We start from the raw sequence: 14,960 nt of genomic DNA, 5'->3' as shown, positions 1-14,960 counted from the left end.
AGTAGAAAATCATGTATATTTAAAATAAATATGTATTTTGCATAATGTGATTACATGTGCTCAAGGTAGTGATTGAACATCACATCTCTTCGAAGTAAGAGGATGGCTTACACCTCGTATAAAGGGGTTTCCCTGCAGCCAATTCAAAGAAAAAGCTACACTATTTTTACTGTAGAACTAATGCATGTTTTTACTTTTTGTATTCTTTCTAGGAAATGTAATGTTTTCCTGTTTCTGATGCTGACTTGGTTTCTTGGCTTTCAAGGTGTCATGGTGCGACAGGTAATCAGTCCTGAGAAACTCTGAAGTCTGAATGTAATCACATATCTCATAACCTCACTGTAAAGACCTGTCCTTTGGATGTGTATGCTCTAAAGAAGATCTTATTGTGTACAGATGCATCTTGTTCTGATGGCACTTCACTTGGATCGTTGTGACCACATTCACAGGTCCACTTTCGATAAGCTGAAAAACTTGAGTGCCAGTTCCTGACAGCTCTGCAGGTCAGTGAAGGACTCCCTAGGTTGGTAGTTGAGAGATCATCTTATTCTAGACTTGCCTCTTATTTGTGTTGTCTTCCAAATGTAAAGGTTCTGCCACTACAGCAAGGCCATGGTGAAGGCATCTAGTGCAATGTGGATCGGTAGATGTATGTGTTTATTGCACTCGCAGTTGTATTGAATATTCATTCTTTATTTGTTATCATCCCCATTGAAATAAAAGGGTTTTATTTTTTATGTTGAAGGTACTGAAATTGGAGTGTGGTTCTCCATGCAGGTCCAGTGGATCATCGGGTTGCTTACCAAGAGGCATCAGAATAAATCAACTTTATCAACAGTATATAGTGTGAGGTGAGTTCACAGAATAGTAAATGTAACTTAAGAGGAGGCAACTACTTATTTACTTGCATCAAAAATTCAAATAGGCACTTCCTCTCAAATAATTTTCATGATGAAAGAGATAGTACATGTTACATTTCAGCTGTTAGCTGTAGGTGGATGGTTGAAAGCAGCTAATAATTAAATTGTTGGCAAATTATTCATGTAATTATACATGACTGACAAGAATGTTTATTACACGACTCTTCATAGTGCTGCAGAATGCTCCATTCACTTGAATGGGCCTTCCCAACGTTCGGCGGTCTGCTAATTCTGAATAACAGACCGCTGTCAAGGAAAATGGGCTTTGTGCTTCTAAGTCAATTCTTTCATATCACTACGCAAGGATTGGAACTTCATTCAAAAGTGAAAGCTGACGGTTGATCAGCTGTGTTCTAAAGAATGTTTGATTCAAGTTAAGCGTGTGTTGTTGCGAACTATTTGTTTCTCAGCAAAAGCCATGATGAAACGGTAACAAATAGGCTATAGCCTAGGCTATGTAGGCTAAAGAGTCATATCGTGGGGAGTTTATTGTGTCGTTTTGGTAAGTAGCCGTGTAATAAGCGGGATAATGTATAGAACGCCGGTCATTGTCGGGAGATAGGTCCTGTTCCTCCCTGAAGGGACCATATCTCCCGACAATGACCGGCGTTCTATACATTATCCCTTACACAAAACATTCACACACACACACCCTTAAAATGCCTTATTCCTGTTTGATTTTTAATCACCAAATTCCAAATACTTATCTATGTAAGTATACATACAGTCTCAGATCAAAGTAGAGCACTTAACCGATCATGCTGTTCAGCTCATTCTCTATATTTTTACAATCTACAAAAATTTACAAAAAAAAAAACATTAACCTACTTTGTACACCACCAGTTCCCAGTTGCTTACAGACACATGATAGATACCTTTCTGTTCACTGTCATTTTCATTTCGTTTGTTTTAGTTAGTTTCCTCAACATGACAAACACATTCCAGTGTAGAGAAAGCAGCGAGTGTCTCAAAATCAATAACTCAGGCCATGGCAATCATGGCAATCTGCAGAGGGCAGAGCTCTCTACTGCATCATCATTTGCCCTGTAACAACAACTCCAAAGGAAAGCAACAATGGGAGGCCATGCAAATCCACCTACAGATGCATATAGTCTTCATTCAATTTGCTTTTTAGCTTATCCGGTAACTAGTGCAACTTGACCATACAGTCCTGAACACATTCTTAACACAATCAACAATATCCAACACAACAGTGTAAAGTCTCTTCTAATAACACTCAACTCATGAGATATGTGATTACATTCAGACTTCAGAGTTTCTCAGGATTTGGTGTCCTACAGGACACCTCAGTAGGACATTTCACAATCATCACTTTACACTCATATCCTCTTGAAGTCGTTGCTTGGAGAGTATTTCAGACCATTTGGCTGGTACTGCCCATTGCCACGATGCAAACGGATAGATGCTCTTCGGAGGCACTGAGCGCAGGCTTCAGGTATCTTCATGCAACTAAGGAGTGAGTGCTTCTCCCATGCTTCTGTCCACACGTTCAACTGTGCAGTCGTCAGTATGCGAGGACATATCTTCATTGGAGAGCAGTTGTTAATTCAAATGCATGCAGGTAACACCAGAATGAAACTGTGATGTAACCTGGATGTGATCAGTGGATGAGATGCATACTGGAACAACTGCCCCATGTTGCAACAGATAATAGCAGGGGGATTTGAGGTATTAGGGGGTTATTTGAGGGGGCAAAGAGCAAGCCCTTACTACTTGGCACAAAGTGGTAAGTTCACAGAAAGCAGGGCCTTAATAGCCATACAGGTCACTGTCCAACCATCCTGTGTCGCGGTGGTATCGTCCACTGCTACGCAGCTGACACATGTCGTAAATGTCATTGGTCACAAAGCCACTCTCGGTGCTTGCCAGCGTCACAAAGCCGCTTTCTGTGTCTCGTCCAGCCAGGTTGTCGTAGTCGCCAGGTGGCGTGTCAGGAGAAGAACCCAGGAAGGACGTGTTCTTGATGTCCGGCCGCGTGCCGGCCAGGTCCGCCTCGTGCTGCTTCCTTATGACGTTATAGACGTCTTGACTGGGGCTGTCGCAGTGTTCATCAGAGACCCAGTAGCCTGGCTCTTTAGGACAGGTCTCAGTTCGTTCCTTACCCCTACATACACATAAAAAGTTAGGGTTAGTTGATTTCAAGCTACTAAATGAAGGCTTAATATGGGAAATTTGGAATTGATAAATCATACCTCTTTGTGAAAAGCTTGAAGCAAAAAACTCCAGATGCAACTATCAGTAGTAAGAGCAGTGGAATTGTTGGAAGAATGATGTAGGCAATATTTAAGGCATTGTCTGAAACAGAGTTGTTGTCACATTTAGAGGTCTGCAACATTTTATTTTTGTTTTTTTATGTTGTTTCTTTTAGCCTTTTCTCAGTATTCACACATTTTTATAATTTACTTTTTATATCAAAAATACATTCATATGGATGATACATTTTTGTGTGTGTGTGCATTGATTGGAATTGTTGAGTACCTGGGTTTGGAGATACAACAACTCTCATTCCTTCATCTGTTTTTGTTACTGAAGGATATTTTGGTCGCAAGGATGGTGGTGGAGCACCTGATAAAAATGTATTTCAGACTTTATTTCAGAAAGTAATGTTGACAGGAAATAAGACTTATTTAAGTGTCCCAGACTCATTGTGTGACAGGCAGTGAAATCAATAGTCCCCAACAGTGAGCTAGGACCATTGTAACTACAGTCTCCTATGATCCTATGATTACATTACCATATAAAATATAGTTCTATAGATATAATGTTAAAGAATATAACCTAATATATAACAAATCTAACAACATCTTAACATTATGGTCAATAAACAGGAACAAATTTCAATCTCAGAATTATGATGTCCTATTTTGAGCATTTACCTGGAACACTTCCATTTGCTGATGGAGTAGGCACAGGGGGAGTCTCTGAAATCATTACAGTGAGCAAAATGAGGAACACAAATCATTGTCCTTAAGAAGACTGCCAAGTTCTATGCGTTTTTTAAAGTGCTAACAGACAAACTGACATGAAAATGACCAAACAAATTGTTGTGTAAGCAGAGGGCTTTGATTCAGTGTCTTACATATAAAAAAAGGGCCACTGCTGTGATATACGACTACCTTTGGTGTACTTGCAGATGAAGTTATTCTTTGTCTCGCAGTTGTCATCGTTCCACTGGAACATGTAGAGTCCACCGAGGCCTGGTGGAGCTGATGGCTGGTGGTACATCACCACACACACCTCATAGCCACACGACGGCTCGTCCCAGTGCCAGTTTCTGAGAAGTTCAATAAGAGAATGTTGAACTATAGGTTGAGCAAAAGGAATTTATAGATGTTGAAGTAGGCTGATGGACAATCTGGTTACTGGCAAAACAACTTATTCAGAACCATTTGAATTTGCATGGAAAAATAATGGGCTTAAGTTTAAAAGTAGCACTACTGACTGTCTGACTCTATTAATGTAGGTATAAAAATACCAATTATCCTAAGAGCTATTTCATTAATGGCCATCTCCACTAAACAAGCAGTCTTTAAACCAGACCTAAATGTTGACTGGCTTCCGTCCATCCAGTAGTACTGTGATGGGCAGTCCCCACTCGTCTCCTCGTAGCCCGCGTCTCGGCGTAGTCCAATCCAGAAGTCTCCATCGGCAGCTCTCAGCTCTTGGATGAAATTTTCTATCAGTTGCTGCTCAGCCTCGGACTCGATACTGAGAAGCTCGCCGCCATCACTTTTACAAGCGCGGCTCGCCTCCTCAAAGTTCACTTTGCGTCTGCTGTCTTGAAAGTAGGCTATTTTGTAGCAGGGGCGTTCTGTGCCGCGCTTGCAGATCCTTTGCCCTTTAGAAAGAGGAAAACATCTGCATGAGAAAGGTCTCATGTGCCATTGGTAATGTAAATGATAGGGTCCATGTCTAGTGAAATACACTAAGATGATATAACGTTATCCTATAGCCTAATAATTTAATTATAAACACAATGGCATTCTGAACTGGATCCAAGCGTGTGCACAATACTCCACTTGTCTGATGCGCCTGGATGAATTAATTATATTTTGGAGACACAATGAATATAGATTTCAACATACCTCTCGGCTCGTAGAAGTCTGCTAAAGAGATTGACAAAAAAAATGGTCATGACCATAAGAACAGTAGGCTAATTATTTTTAGGAAAAACTCGACGAGAATGCATGCGTACGAGTTGAAAATCAACACTGGCTAGTCTACTTGTTGATTTCAAAAGTGGTAAATCGTTTAAATATACACTCAAAAAAGTAGCCATGTATCTATTTTGTGCTTCCAGTATTTAGTGAAATGGACAATGAGTTACTTATCCACAGAGAACAAATGCGCATACCAGTAGATATCTTACCACTGAATAGCTTTGATGCGGAGGCTGATATGCTGCAGATAAAGAGTGCGGAACCAAAACGTATAAGAAAATCCATTTCTTTCATTCTCTTCTGTTCATTTCTCAATAATGTTTATTCCTCGACGTAGTTTTATATCCACAATCCACTTAAAGTACTTAGAAAATGTTCCAAATGTGGACAGCACGAAGGCAGTCCGGTGTTCTGTTGTTGGTTGGCATGTTGTCAGCAGTCCATACCAGACTGGAATGAGGCGCGGGAGAGGGCTGGAGTCGGCGTTCATGACGTTAAAACCATCAAGCCATTATCAATAGCTCAGATGACCGACAGCAGGCCAGTGTAAGCAAGACAATAGCCTGTTTGTCATGTACAGTCCTGCTCTTTTGCAAAAAGCACACTCATAGAAACAGGAACAAAGCTTATGCAGAAAGTAGGTTTATTTTATTTTAAGGAGTAAACAAGAATTTGAACTCAAGTGGGCCACTTATATTATAGGCTATTATCACTAAATATTTTCACAAAATATAATCTCATGAACATAAAGGTAGAATTTTGTTGCATTGATGCCCCGTTAAAGCAAAAGACAATGTTTCAATATACTATAAGATGTGCACTAATTTGAAAATGCAATTCAGTACACTTCCTTCCTTTTTAAACGTCTTAAATTCCCACAGGGATCTTTGGGTTAAGTGTTCATTGATGGGTATTCATAAATCGGAACTCCTAGTCTACTGAAGGCTCCTAACATGTTGTATGTCCTCGTCTAGTTCCTGTGGAGAGACATCTGGACCATGCCTGTGGAGACAAAGGTGAAAAGAATAGAGGAGTAATTAGGTCTGGACAGAGTGTGTTGGGGGACAGATGCATTTGTTGTCCTTGTATTCATAGACCCATCCCTTCTGATGGCATGTACACATGTAAAGAACCTTGGCACTTAATGCCTTGTATTTACTTATCCTAAATGTTTTGTTTTTTTAGCTCCAGTGAGAGCAGAAGTAAGGTGTTCTAATAGCTTACGTAAAAGACGTGCAACATCTGACAAACACCAGCAACCATCCAGTTGGAAGCACTAAAAGCTTACTTACATGCTAACTTGTGTCTTTTGGTGTATGTGAAAAGAGTGCCATATTTCCTGCTGTGAAAACTCTTACATTTCTGGGCCACCAACCAAGAGAATCTGAGGTTTTAGAACATCCAGCTGTAACTGACCGGCAGTTTATGATTACTTGTGGTAGCAATTGAAGTGAACGTCACCAACATGTTATTTTATTCTCTTTAGAAATTGAAGTGCCATTGAAGTGTCTTCTTTCAAAAGAAAGGTGCATGTGTACCATAACTTGTGTTAGATACATAACAAGTTAACAACTTACTCACTAGTGTACGGTCTTTCAAGCGACAGTATGCATGAACCAGTGTGCAAGTAAACAGAATGGGTCACAACACTGTATTGCCCGGGAGTAGAGAACATTATTAGAGCTTCTATCCTCAATTTGCAGTGATTTATGCAAGCCACATCAGCAAAATAGTATACCCCTTCCCCGCCTCTGGCTGTAAATTATGGGATAAGATCAGGGTTCGTTCGCTACAGTTGCTGCCTCCAAGATCAATACCTTAACCTGGCATGAGCCATCACTTCCTCCATTTGTAAACATTCCAGGATCATACTTGTGCCATGTATCAAAAACAGTGCCTAAATTAATGTTCCCTCTTACAATAATTAAGACTACTATGAGGCTGGAATATAACCTAAAAAAGTGGCATACCTGTTACTTTGATGACACTGCTTGGGCTTGAAAGGGCGTGAAATCATCTCTCTCTGTTGAGAAAACAAACCTTTTATGTAAAACTATATTAGAGAACTCTTCAAATGACTTACAATGATGAGCCTTCATTGTAATAACACTGAAAACATGGCTTGAGTATTTACTCTCTCAGCCTGTCCACGAAACAATATATGAATTTAAGGAATGTGCAATGGCACAAGAATAGACCTTTTCACTTACTCTCTTTATGTTGCTTTTGCTAATAATATTTCAGTAAGAAATTTATTTCATTTTGCATTTGGTCATAACACTCGCTTTGTCCATGAGCATGTGTTTTATAGCTGACCAGATGACAAGCCCTTCCTTGACCCTCATCACCACCTTTCTCCCCAGAGATGTATGAATGGTCACTAAAGGGAGAGCCCGAAGTCCCCCCTCCCCACCCACTACGGCTACCACTCCCAGAACTGCTGAGACTCTGGGGAAAAACTGCTGAGGAGCAGAGAGAGTGAGAGCACTTTAATGGATAGAAGAGAAATAAAGCACTTGGCTGTCCAGGGCACACCATTCTTCCTGTCCAAGTTTAAAATGGCTGTATTAGCCTACGCAGGAGATAATGCAACCTCATCATGACACTGAGGCATCATTTGTGCATCTAAACTTCTCCAATTTTTTGCATTAAATCCAATGTTCATTACTGGACATAAGTTATTGCCCCCCCCCCCCCCCCCCCCCCCCCAACCACATCTAAGCAGTAACATCTTACCTTTACTCTTTCCTCTCGCTGCTTCTTTAGAAGCACCATGATCTGGTCCCTCCTTTTAGCCTTTAAAAATGACAATCAGAATTTTGAATATTTGTGCAATATATATACTGGTAATAAAAAAACTTGTTCCCTTCTGTTGACATGGCCTGGAACAGACTACTCTGTGTATACTGTTATCACCCTAGCACAGTAGAGCACAGATGTTCTTTCTGAGCCAACAGCAGCAATTACTAAACAAGCCTCATAACTTTGATTTATCACTTCAGGAAATGGGGGACAAGGCTTCCTGTGGTTAATGCCATTTGATGAAATCCATTACACATGCCAAGCAGATGTCATTTAACTGTAGGTTAAACCATTACTGTTATGTTCTCATTTCAAATTTGAATCATTAATACATATTAGCAGTTCATGTGAACTACAAAATAACACAATTTAGGCTGCTATAAGTGTAATGTGTCACCAAATGACACCTTTAAGTCCTCTATATGCTAACTATATGCTATCAGTGTATGCAGTATATGGACAATAATTACCCGTATTTCCACTAGAATATAAGGTCAATGAAAGGCTGATGAATTGGAGAGTAGCTTTAGTGAAAACGTAAACGTAACTATTCTGAAATGCACAATTTCCCTTAAACACCCTGATTCAGAGGGCTTCTGGAGTGGGTCAATTACTTAAGAGGAGCCTCATCAAATGGGCCTTTTCTCTAGAGAGCAATCTATTGCGAGGCTTCCAGGTTGATTACTCTCAGCAAAAAGAGAAAAAAAAATCTGAGAAATAGGAGTGGCATGAATCTAGCTACGCCCCAGGCTCTGATACGGCAGCTCTTCATGCCAGTGAGAAATGAAGGCTGCTGGGTAGCTATCTCCCAAAGGCTTTGAAATTATTAATAAGCTCCGTTCTAGTTAAAGTGAGTGGTAAGATATTATTCAGCATGTTAATCACTACCAAAGAAAGACGCCACATCTGAGAACACTAAGAAGCTGCAGAGAGCCATTAGGGGTTCAATGACCTAACAACTGAGAGAGATCAAGAGACCAGTGCTATGTCTCTATATCAGACATCCTTAAATAGATGGAATAAAACAGGGAGTTACCCATAAAGGAAACCCAGCACAAATAGAGGCCAGCAGCTGTGGTCAGCATTCTGTAGTGCAGGCTCCAGCGAGTTTAAAACACGATGATGAGCTGTTTTCTTGGTCTGACAGTAACCTCTGGTGGGATAAATCAATGGTCCCTTAATTCTCATAACCCCTCTTAGATGAATTGATCCAAGGGTACCCAGCCCTCCTTTCTAATCCGATTAGCCTGTGTGCGGTTTGGTGGATGTGGCCATAGAGAGACACTGCAGACACATTCATCACGGCGAAGAGAGTCGGCTAAATGGGGCTAAGCAGAGTGTAAGAGATGCCAGCCCCCTGTATAGCATTACTGGATTGGCTGCTTCTCTGTCTGCAGTGGAAGGATTTATGTGGACTGCACACGGATAAACCCCCCTAAATCAATGTTAGATGCTCCTTTGATTTCATTTGCGGGGCCTTCAAAGCATCAGGTGACCTGAGATGTGGACAATCACTCAGGATTATTGTATTCTAGTGTAAAATACACCTCTGCCAACATCAGGTGGTGTAAACACTATGATAATCATATTTCACCATTTTAGTTGGAGGCTAAACTTTTCCATACTGCACAAAATGGCGCACTCTGAGAGAAATACATCACCAAATTGCCAATGCCTTCAATAGATTCTGAGTTTTGTTGATAGAGATGGTATTGTGAGGATATATTCTCTATATATAGTCTCTTATGTATAGCTTCTATTATGTGTTTATATAGAAAGGATTATTGGCACAACAGTCATGCAAAGTAAATGAGGCACTCGTGAGGGCTATGTTTACATCATATTACCTTGTGGGTGCTTCAGATTTTCTTTAAAGCATCTTTCAATGATTTGGATCCCTCAACTGAAGAGCACCAGAGGGACACCCAGTCTGACAGCATTGCAGCACTCTTTGCAAATTGTTTGAGTCATGCAAAGGACTTGTTTGTGATTTGTTGGCAGGTAGTCATTGTTTTCAAATATTTGACACTCTAAAAATAAATGAGGTCAAAGGGTAATCCCCCTTATGTCAATACTTTGAGTGATGTTAACAATGAGGAAATTAAAGGGCAATAAATAAAATGTGTGCAATCTGTGCCCGCAAGAACTATTTCTCCAACAATCCCATGATTTATTTGTATTTTCTATGAAAGCTACAGCACTGGATGGTGTTAGTAATAACTGTTTAAGATGCAAAGCCATGCAGCAGGACTACCCTCCTCTGTCAGTTTTAATGCTGTGATTTTCTTAATGCAGCATGTGGGCCAGTATTCTCTGGCCGGCCCTATCCTGCCTGCCAGATCCACACCCTGACCACCCTGTGATATTTAATCATATTTCATCAAACATCTATAACGCCACTGCAGGCTGGTCCCTATTTAACCGCCAAGAACGTTTAACGAGTAACTGCACTGAGCTAAGCATATACAGAGGAGGATTCTCAAATAGGCCTAGTCTTAAGTGTGTGTCAGAATTAAAGAGACTATAGCACTTGTGATTAAACCCACAGAAAAGGAAGTTTGGATGCTTGTATCTCATTTATTGAGTGAGGCTGAAAACTGCTGAATCCAGCAAAAGATTGCATCCAGCCTAGATAACCTAATAAATTAGGCCTACATTATGACAGCCTTTCCCCACTTAGATATCACACATTGGCTCCTAGAAAGACACCCTTTTAAGTGTTTGATGCCTATCAATAATGAACATTTGATTCTCACCATGTCTTTGTACTTTTGTCTGTCCTCCTCGGCCCTCTGTTCTGAAATTTTTTCGAAGATTGCATCATTCTCTGTAATATAGGGTACGCTATGTTAGCCTTATAGTACTAAAAGATCATCTTCAAACACATGGAACAGATGTGATGGCTGAGGTGAGGGCTACTCACGAGGTGCACTGGGCCTTGGAGCAGTTTTAATGGCTGAACTCAAATAGTAGATAATGCAATAATTATATTTCACACCATTAAACCCATGTATATGAACAAACGAATGAAAAAATGAATTATGTAGATTAAGCTATTTAGTCAAGAACAGAATACCCACATGGATCTTTAGCTACTTTTAGTCGCTGACCGATATCTGCTGACACCAGTCTCGACTCTATCGGCGGTTGCAGGGCTAGGGAATTCCAGAAAGTCGTCGCATATGAAACATCCTCAGGCGAAGATCCAACAAAAATAGTATACTGCGCTTCCAACTCGGCAAGTTCTTGTAGCCCTACGTTTATATCGTCCACTGGATCAGTTGCCATTACGGAATCGACTACAAAATTCAAAACTGGCTGAGGTTACCGGTAGCCTAGGCCTACGTCTCAAACTCACTGAGGTGCTCTGAGTTGTTGTCTGTTACCAGGGAGACACTATGCGCCCTTGGATTGCTCTGAACGAGAACGCGCTCCGACGCAAAGATAAGCCGCTGTTTTATTAACTTATCTTTATTTAAATAAACCAACCATTCCCATTAATAAGAGACAACAGTAAAGTAATAGACAGTTTACATTTCATCGTTTTTATTTTTCAATCAACATAAATCCACATTGACAACATCAGTAGGCCTATTAGGCTAGCTACAGGCCTACGTTCATCAAAATACTTGACAGCATTGAGGGGATGAGAAGAGTTGTAAAATCTGTCTGGTTCTCCTGGCTGTGAGGTTAGTGATTACTGCTATTTTGGTAATCAGCTAACTACACTGCCAGGTGACCGCAGAAGAAACGCACCAACCCAACGCCTTTCAGATATTCTTGGTATGATATAAAATCTGAAAGAATTACAACAAACTAGACAGTTTAGCCTACTATGGCCCTGGCTATATTAGCACAGACTATGCTGTTACTGTAGTAGGAGGTGTATTAGGCTGTGCACAGATTGTGCTCATTATTCATTAGCCTAATTGAAAGGGTCTATACAGATTTCACCATATGAAAAGATAGCCCCTTTGAAGCCTGGACTTGTGTCTGATGCAGGCTGTTGTGTTGGCAGTACTGTTAGTGATTGCAACTGAAATGAAACAATCAGCTAACTACACTGCCTACAAACCAGCCCCAAACATATCGGAGCAAGGAACAGGCAACGGCGGGCATTTCTGGAAAAGAAAGTAGCCCATGGAAGCACAGGAGGTATACAGATAAACTACTTCATTTGACCATTTTGAAGAGTAAATTCAATCTGTTTTAGGCCTAGCCTGATATGAAGAAGCTGTCACGTGAAAGCTTACCTGTGAGATGGTGTCCAAGAGCGCAGAGCTCATTTCATGGCTGGATTCTGTTCATCTGAGTTTTTGTGTCCAGGCGAAATATGTTGTTGTTACGGTTTCTGAGGACACATCTCCAGGTGGGGTTAGGGTTGAAACTGCAAAAGAAAGACAATAGCCAATGACTCACACGCAGTAGCCTGATAACCAGGCCCATGTAGGCTGCCATGCAATACAAGGATTATAAAATAAGCCTCTTTTTCTTTCTTTTTTTTTTATAAAACAGACTTTAGCAATCTAAAATATCAAGAGTTATGAAATGTGAAATGTTCAAAATCGTTAAACCACTGCAGAGAGAGAGAGAGAGAGAAATGTCTTATTTGGAGACAGGAATAATAGGCCTAAAGCTAATTGTCCTCCATAAAAAGGCTAAATTATCCACATTGGTCTTTAAGCTATAGGTTACAGCTGCCAAATCCGTGATAAAAGAAAAAAGCGGATAAAGCTTACCTGAAAACGTAGCTTCCTTGTCAGCGTCTCAAAACACCTGTTAGTTGAGCGTGCTGGAATTCACTCGGACATCGCCAGCTTTTATAGTAGGGCTTGCAGCAGTCACTAAATGTCAGTTCAAATTCAGCGCCAGCAGAGGCGCGATCACTAGCACCGCGAACATTGGCGCTTGTTCAGGCTTCATTTTGGCGCTAGAGAGCCTGCTATTTAGATAACAACAAGGAGGGAGAAACTGACAGCTAACGACTAACCTCCATATAAAATACTGTTACATTTCATTCAAATATTATACACTTCATTCAACGTAGGCTACTGAATAGCCGAATAGGCTACTGAATGTGTCTGTGTGCTATAGCATCCATAGGCCTACAAAAAATATCCAGTTTTTCAAACGTTTTTGCGAAGGCTATTTATTGAGGAATTCGTTGCAGTTCATAGCCTATGCAGGGATAATGCAGTAGCCTATTTTGGGCATGAAGAGATGTACGTTGTATGATAGCCTGCTGCACTTTACTGCAGAAATGGCACCGCACTGCACTTCATTGTAGGCCTATGTTAGCCTACTTCAGAAAAACTGCAGTGTAATTTATTTTGTAGTAGGCTATAACTGCAGTTATATTTTATTAGGTTTATACAGCACATCATACATTTGGTAGTAGGTCAATCATCCAGCAGTAGACTAAAGCCGACTGGATCTGAATTAATGCAAAAGTTAATTTGCCTAACCATCCCTGTCCTTATATAATTATTTCACATATTATAACAAACATATTAATGATTAAAATGAACGCTTAACCTGATTAGACTACTGTAGCTTAAATCCATAAAATCAATATCACTTCCATCTCAATTTGTATCAATTTGAGTTGACAAGTCAGCATTTCCTGACTTTAGTTCATGATTTTCAAATGTTTCTAAAGAAGTTTTTATTTTATTTTCCCATTTCCTTGTTTTCCAGCCCACCCAAAACAAACATTTGGACATGATGCAAGTCTACCCCTTCTTATGGATTATCACTACCTTACCTATGTCATGGTGACTGGGGCAGGACAATAGGAACTGTCAGTTATAGCTCATGAGTAACATTTCCTTTCTACAGCCTAAAAATGGACAGAAACCCCATCAAAAACCACCACAAAAAGTATGAAGAAACATCCAGCATTTCAAATAAAATAAATGTAGCAGAACGCAGCACCAGTCTGAGTTGCAGAACTTGGAACTTTTATTTAAAATCTCCATGTGGGGCAATGTTGATGTTGGATTGGTTACCATAGAATCTTCATTGATTTGTTGCCCTTGTGGGCAAGTTTAGGCTTGCCTGCATGGAGGTTATGGACAGCTAGCCTTGTTTCAACAGGTGCAGCGTCTTCAGTAACCTAACTCTCTTTTACAAATGGGTCAGTTGAGTGAACAGGTAGTCAGTCCTATTTTAACTGTTAATTGTTTAAGTGTTATGTACATGGCATATAACATGTTCTGATGTGTACATTATATGCATACTGCTATGTGCATGTTAAATATGATCTGCCTAAATGCAAAAACATTTCTAGCTATGTGTGTTTTTGTTTTATATTTCCTTGAAGACATATTAAACATTAAATAAATCAAGCCCTCCTGGGAAGCTCCAAATAATAAACCCATAAAAAGATGTTGGTGTCACTGAAGAATAGGTCTCCTGGAAACCTCACTATGCATTTGAAACACCTGTTTTTATCATATCTTCTTGCTCAGGTCAGGATGAAGTGGGAAAAACTCAGGTGTTCTCAAGCTAAAACAGCCACTTAATTCCACATCCACAGCCACATCACAATTCAGTTGTTCTGTTTGCACTGTAATCACTAACCAGAGACCAAGCTACTGCCAATTATGCAGTTTCTTTAGATACAAGATAAATCAAAGGTTATACTGTTTTGAATGGCCTTTACAGTGATTTTGCTATGTTTTAGAGGGGGTGGTAGACATTTCGGCTCAGTGCCATTCAGTTGGGTCATATCAGTGTTCTATATTCTGTTTTGCAACATAGAAATATAGGGTCCTGTAGGCTACATGTTCCAGTTTTATCCACTGTGTATCTGTGCACATCTTTGTCAGGATGAATGATCTGTACCTCAACCAAAATAGATTGGATGTATGATTTGAACAATCAGAAATTAGCCTATAAAAGTGCATGGGAAAATGTGTTGACTGAAGTATTGTTATTTCAGGTCATTAAGTGTGTCTTTTACTATGTAGATTGTCTTTCTCAAGTATGTTTTGCAAAGATGGAAGTAGCACTAAGCTGTTTGCCTCCTATATGTTGTAATTGTTTCATCTTGACT

The 14,960-nt window shown here is 40.1% G+C and overlaps 2 protein-coding genes across 2 annotated transcripts; both read right to left on the bottom strand.

Annotated features, from left to right (window-relative positions):
- Positions 1-2,282: 2,282 nt before the first annotated feature.
- layna (layilin a) lies at positions 2,283-5,557 on the bottom strand. Its single transcript, XM_042091381.1, has 8 exons — positions 5,311-5,557; positions 5,027-5,047; positions 4,482-4,779; positions 4,058-4,215; positions 3,818-3,862; positions 3,420-3,506; positions 3,134-3,236; positions 2,283-3,045 (listed from the first exon to the last, which is right to left on the bottom strand). Exons 1-8 carry the CDS (start codon positions 5,393-5,395, stop codon positions 2,691-2,693), a joined length of 1,152 nt encoding a protein of 383 aa, XP_041947315.1. The 5' UTR covers positions 5,396-5,557; the 3' UTR covers positions 2,283-2,690.
- A 170-nt stretch (positions 5,558-5,727) lies between these two features.
- On the bottom strand, positions 5,728-11,279 carry hoatz (HOATZ cilia and flagella associated protein). Its single transcript, XM_042091437.1, has 6 exons — positions 10,984-11,279; positions 10,827-10,859; positions 10,660-10,730; positions 7,838-7,897; positions 7,072-7,124; positions 5,728-6,103 (listed from the first exon to the last, which is right to left on the bottom strand). Exons 1-6 carry the CDS (start codon positions 11,189-11,191, stop codon positions 6,037-6,039), a joined length of 492 nt encoding a protein of 163 aa, XP_041947371.1. The 5' UTR covers positions 11,192-11,279; the 3' UTR covers positions 5,728-6,036.
- Positions 11,280-14,960: the final 3,681 nt, after the last annotated feature.

Source organism: Alosa sapidissima, chromosome 5 (genome assembly GCF_018492685.1).
Source record: "Alosa sapidissima isolate fAloSap1 chromosome 5, fAloSap1.pri, whole genome shotgun sequence".
NCBI classification, from domain to species: domain Eukaryota; kingdom Metazoa; phylum Chordata; class Actinopteri; order Clupeiformes; family Clupeidae; genus Alosa; species Alosa sapidissima.
This window is presented reverse-complemented; position numbering and strand designations above follow the sequence as displayed.

Excerpts from the sequence above, each read along its gene's own strand:
- layna (XM_042091381.1), bottom strand. The coding sequence starts at position 5,395 with ATGAAAGAAATGGATTTTCTTATACGTTTTGGTTCCGCACTCTTTATC. Across the intron at positions 4,780-5,026 it reads AGACTTCTACGAGCCGAGAG|GGCAAAGGATCTGCAAGCGC; the intron begins GTATGTTGAAAT and ends CTCTTTCTAAAG. Across the intron at positions 3,507-3,817 it reads AGCAAATGGAAGTGTTCCAG|GTGCTCCACCACCATCCTTG; the intron begins GTAAATGCTCAA and ends CATTTTTATCAG.
- hoatz (XM_042091437.1), bottom strand. The coding sequence starts at position 11,191 with ATGGCAACTGATCCAGTGGACGATATAAACGTAGGGCTACAAGAACTT. Across the intron at positions 10,860-10,983 it reads AAAAGTAGCTAAAGATCCAT|CCATTAAAACTGCTCCAAGG; the intron begins GTGGGTATTCTG and ends ATTTGAGTTCAG. Across the intron at positions 10,731-10,826 it reads TCCAAGGCCCAGTGCACCTC|AGAATGATGCAATCTTCGAA; the intron begins GTGAGTAGCCCT and ends CCTATATTACAG.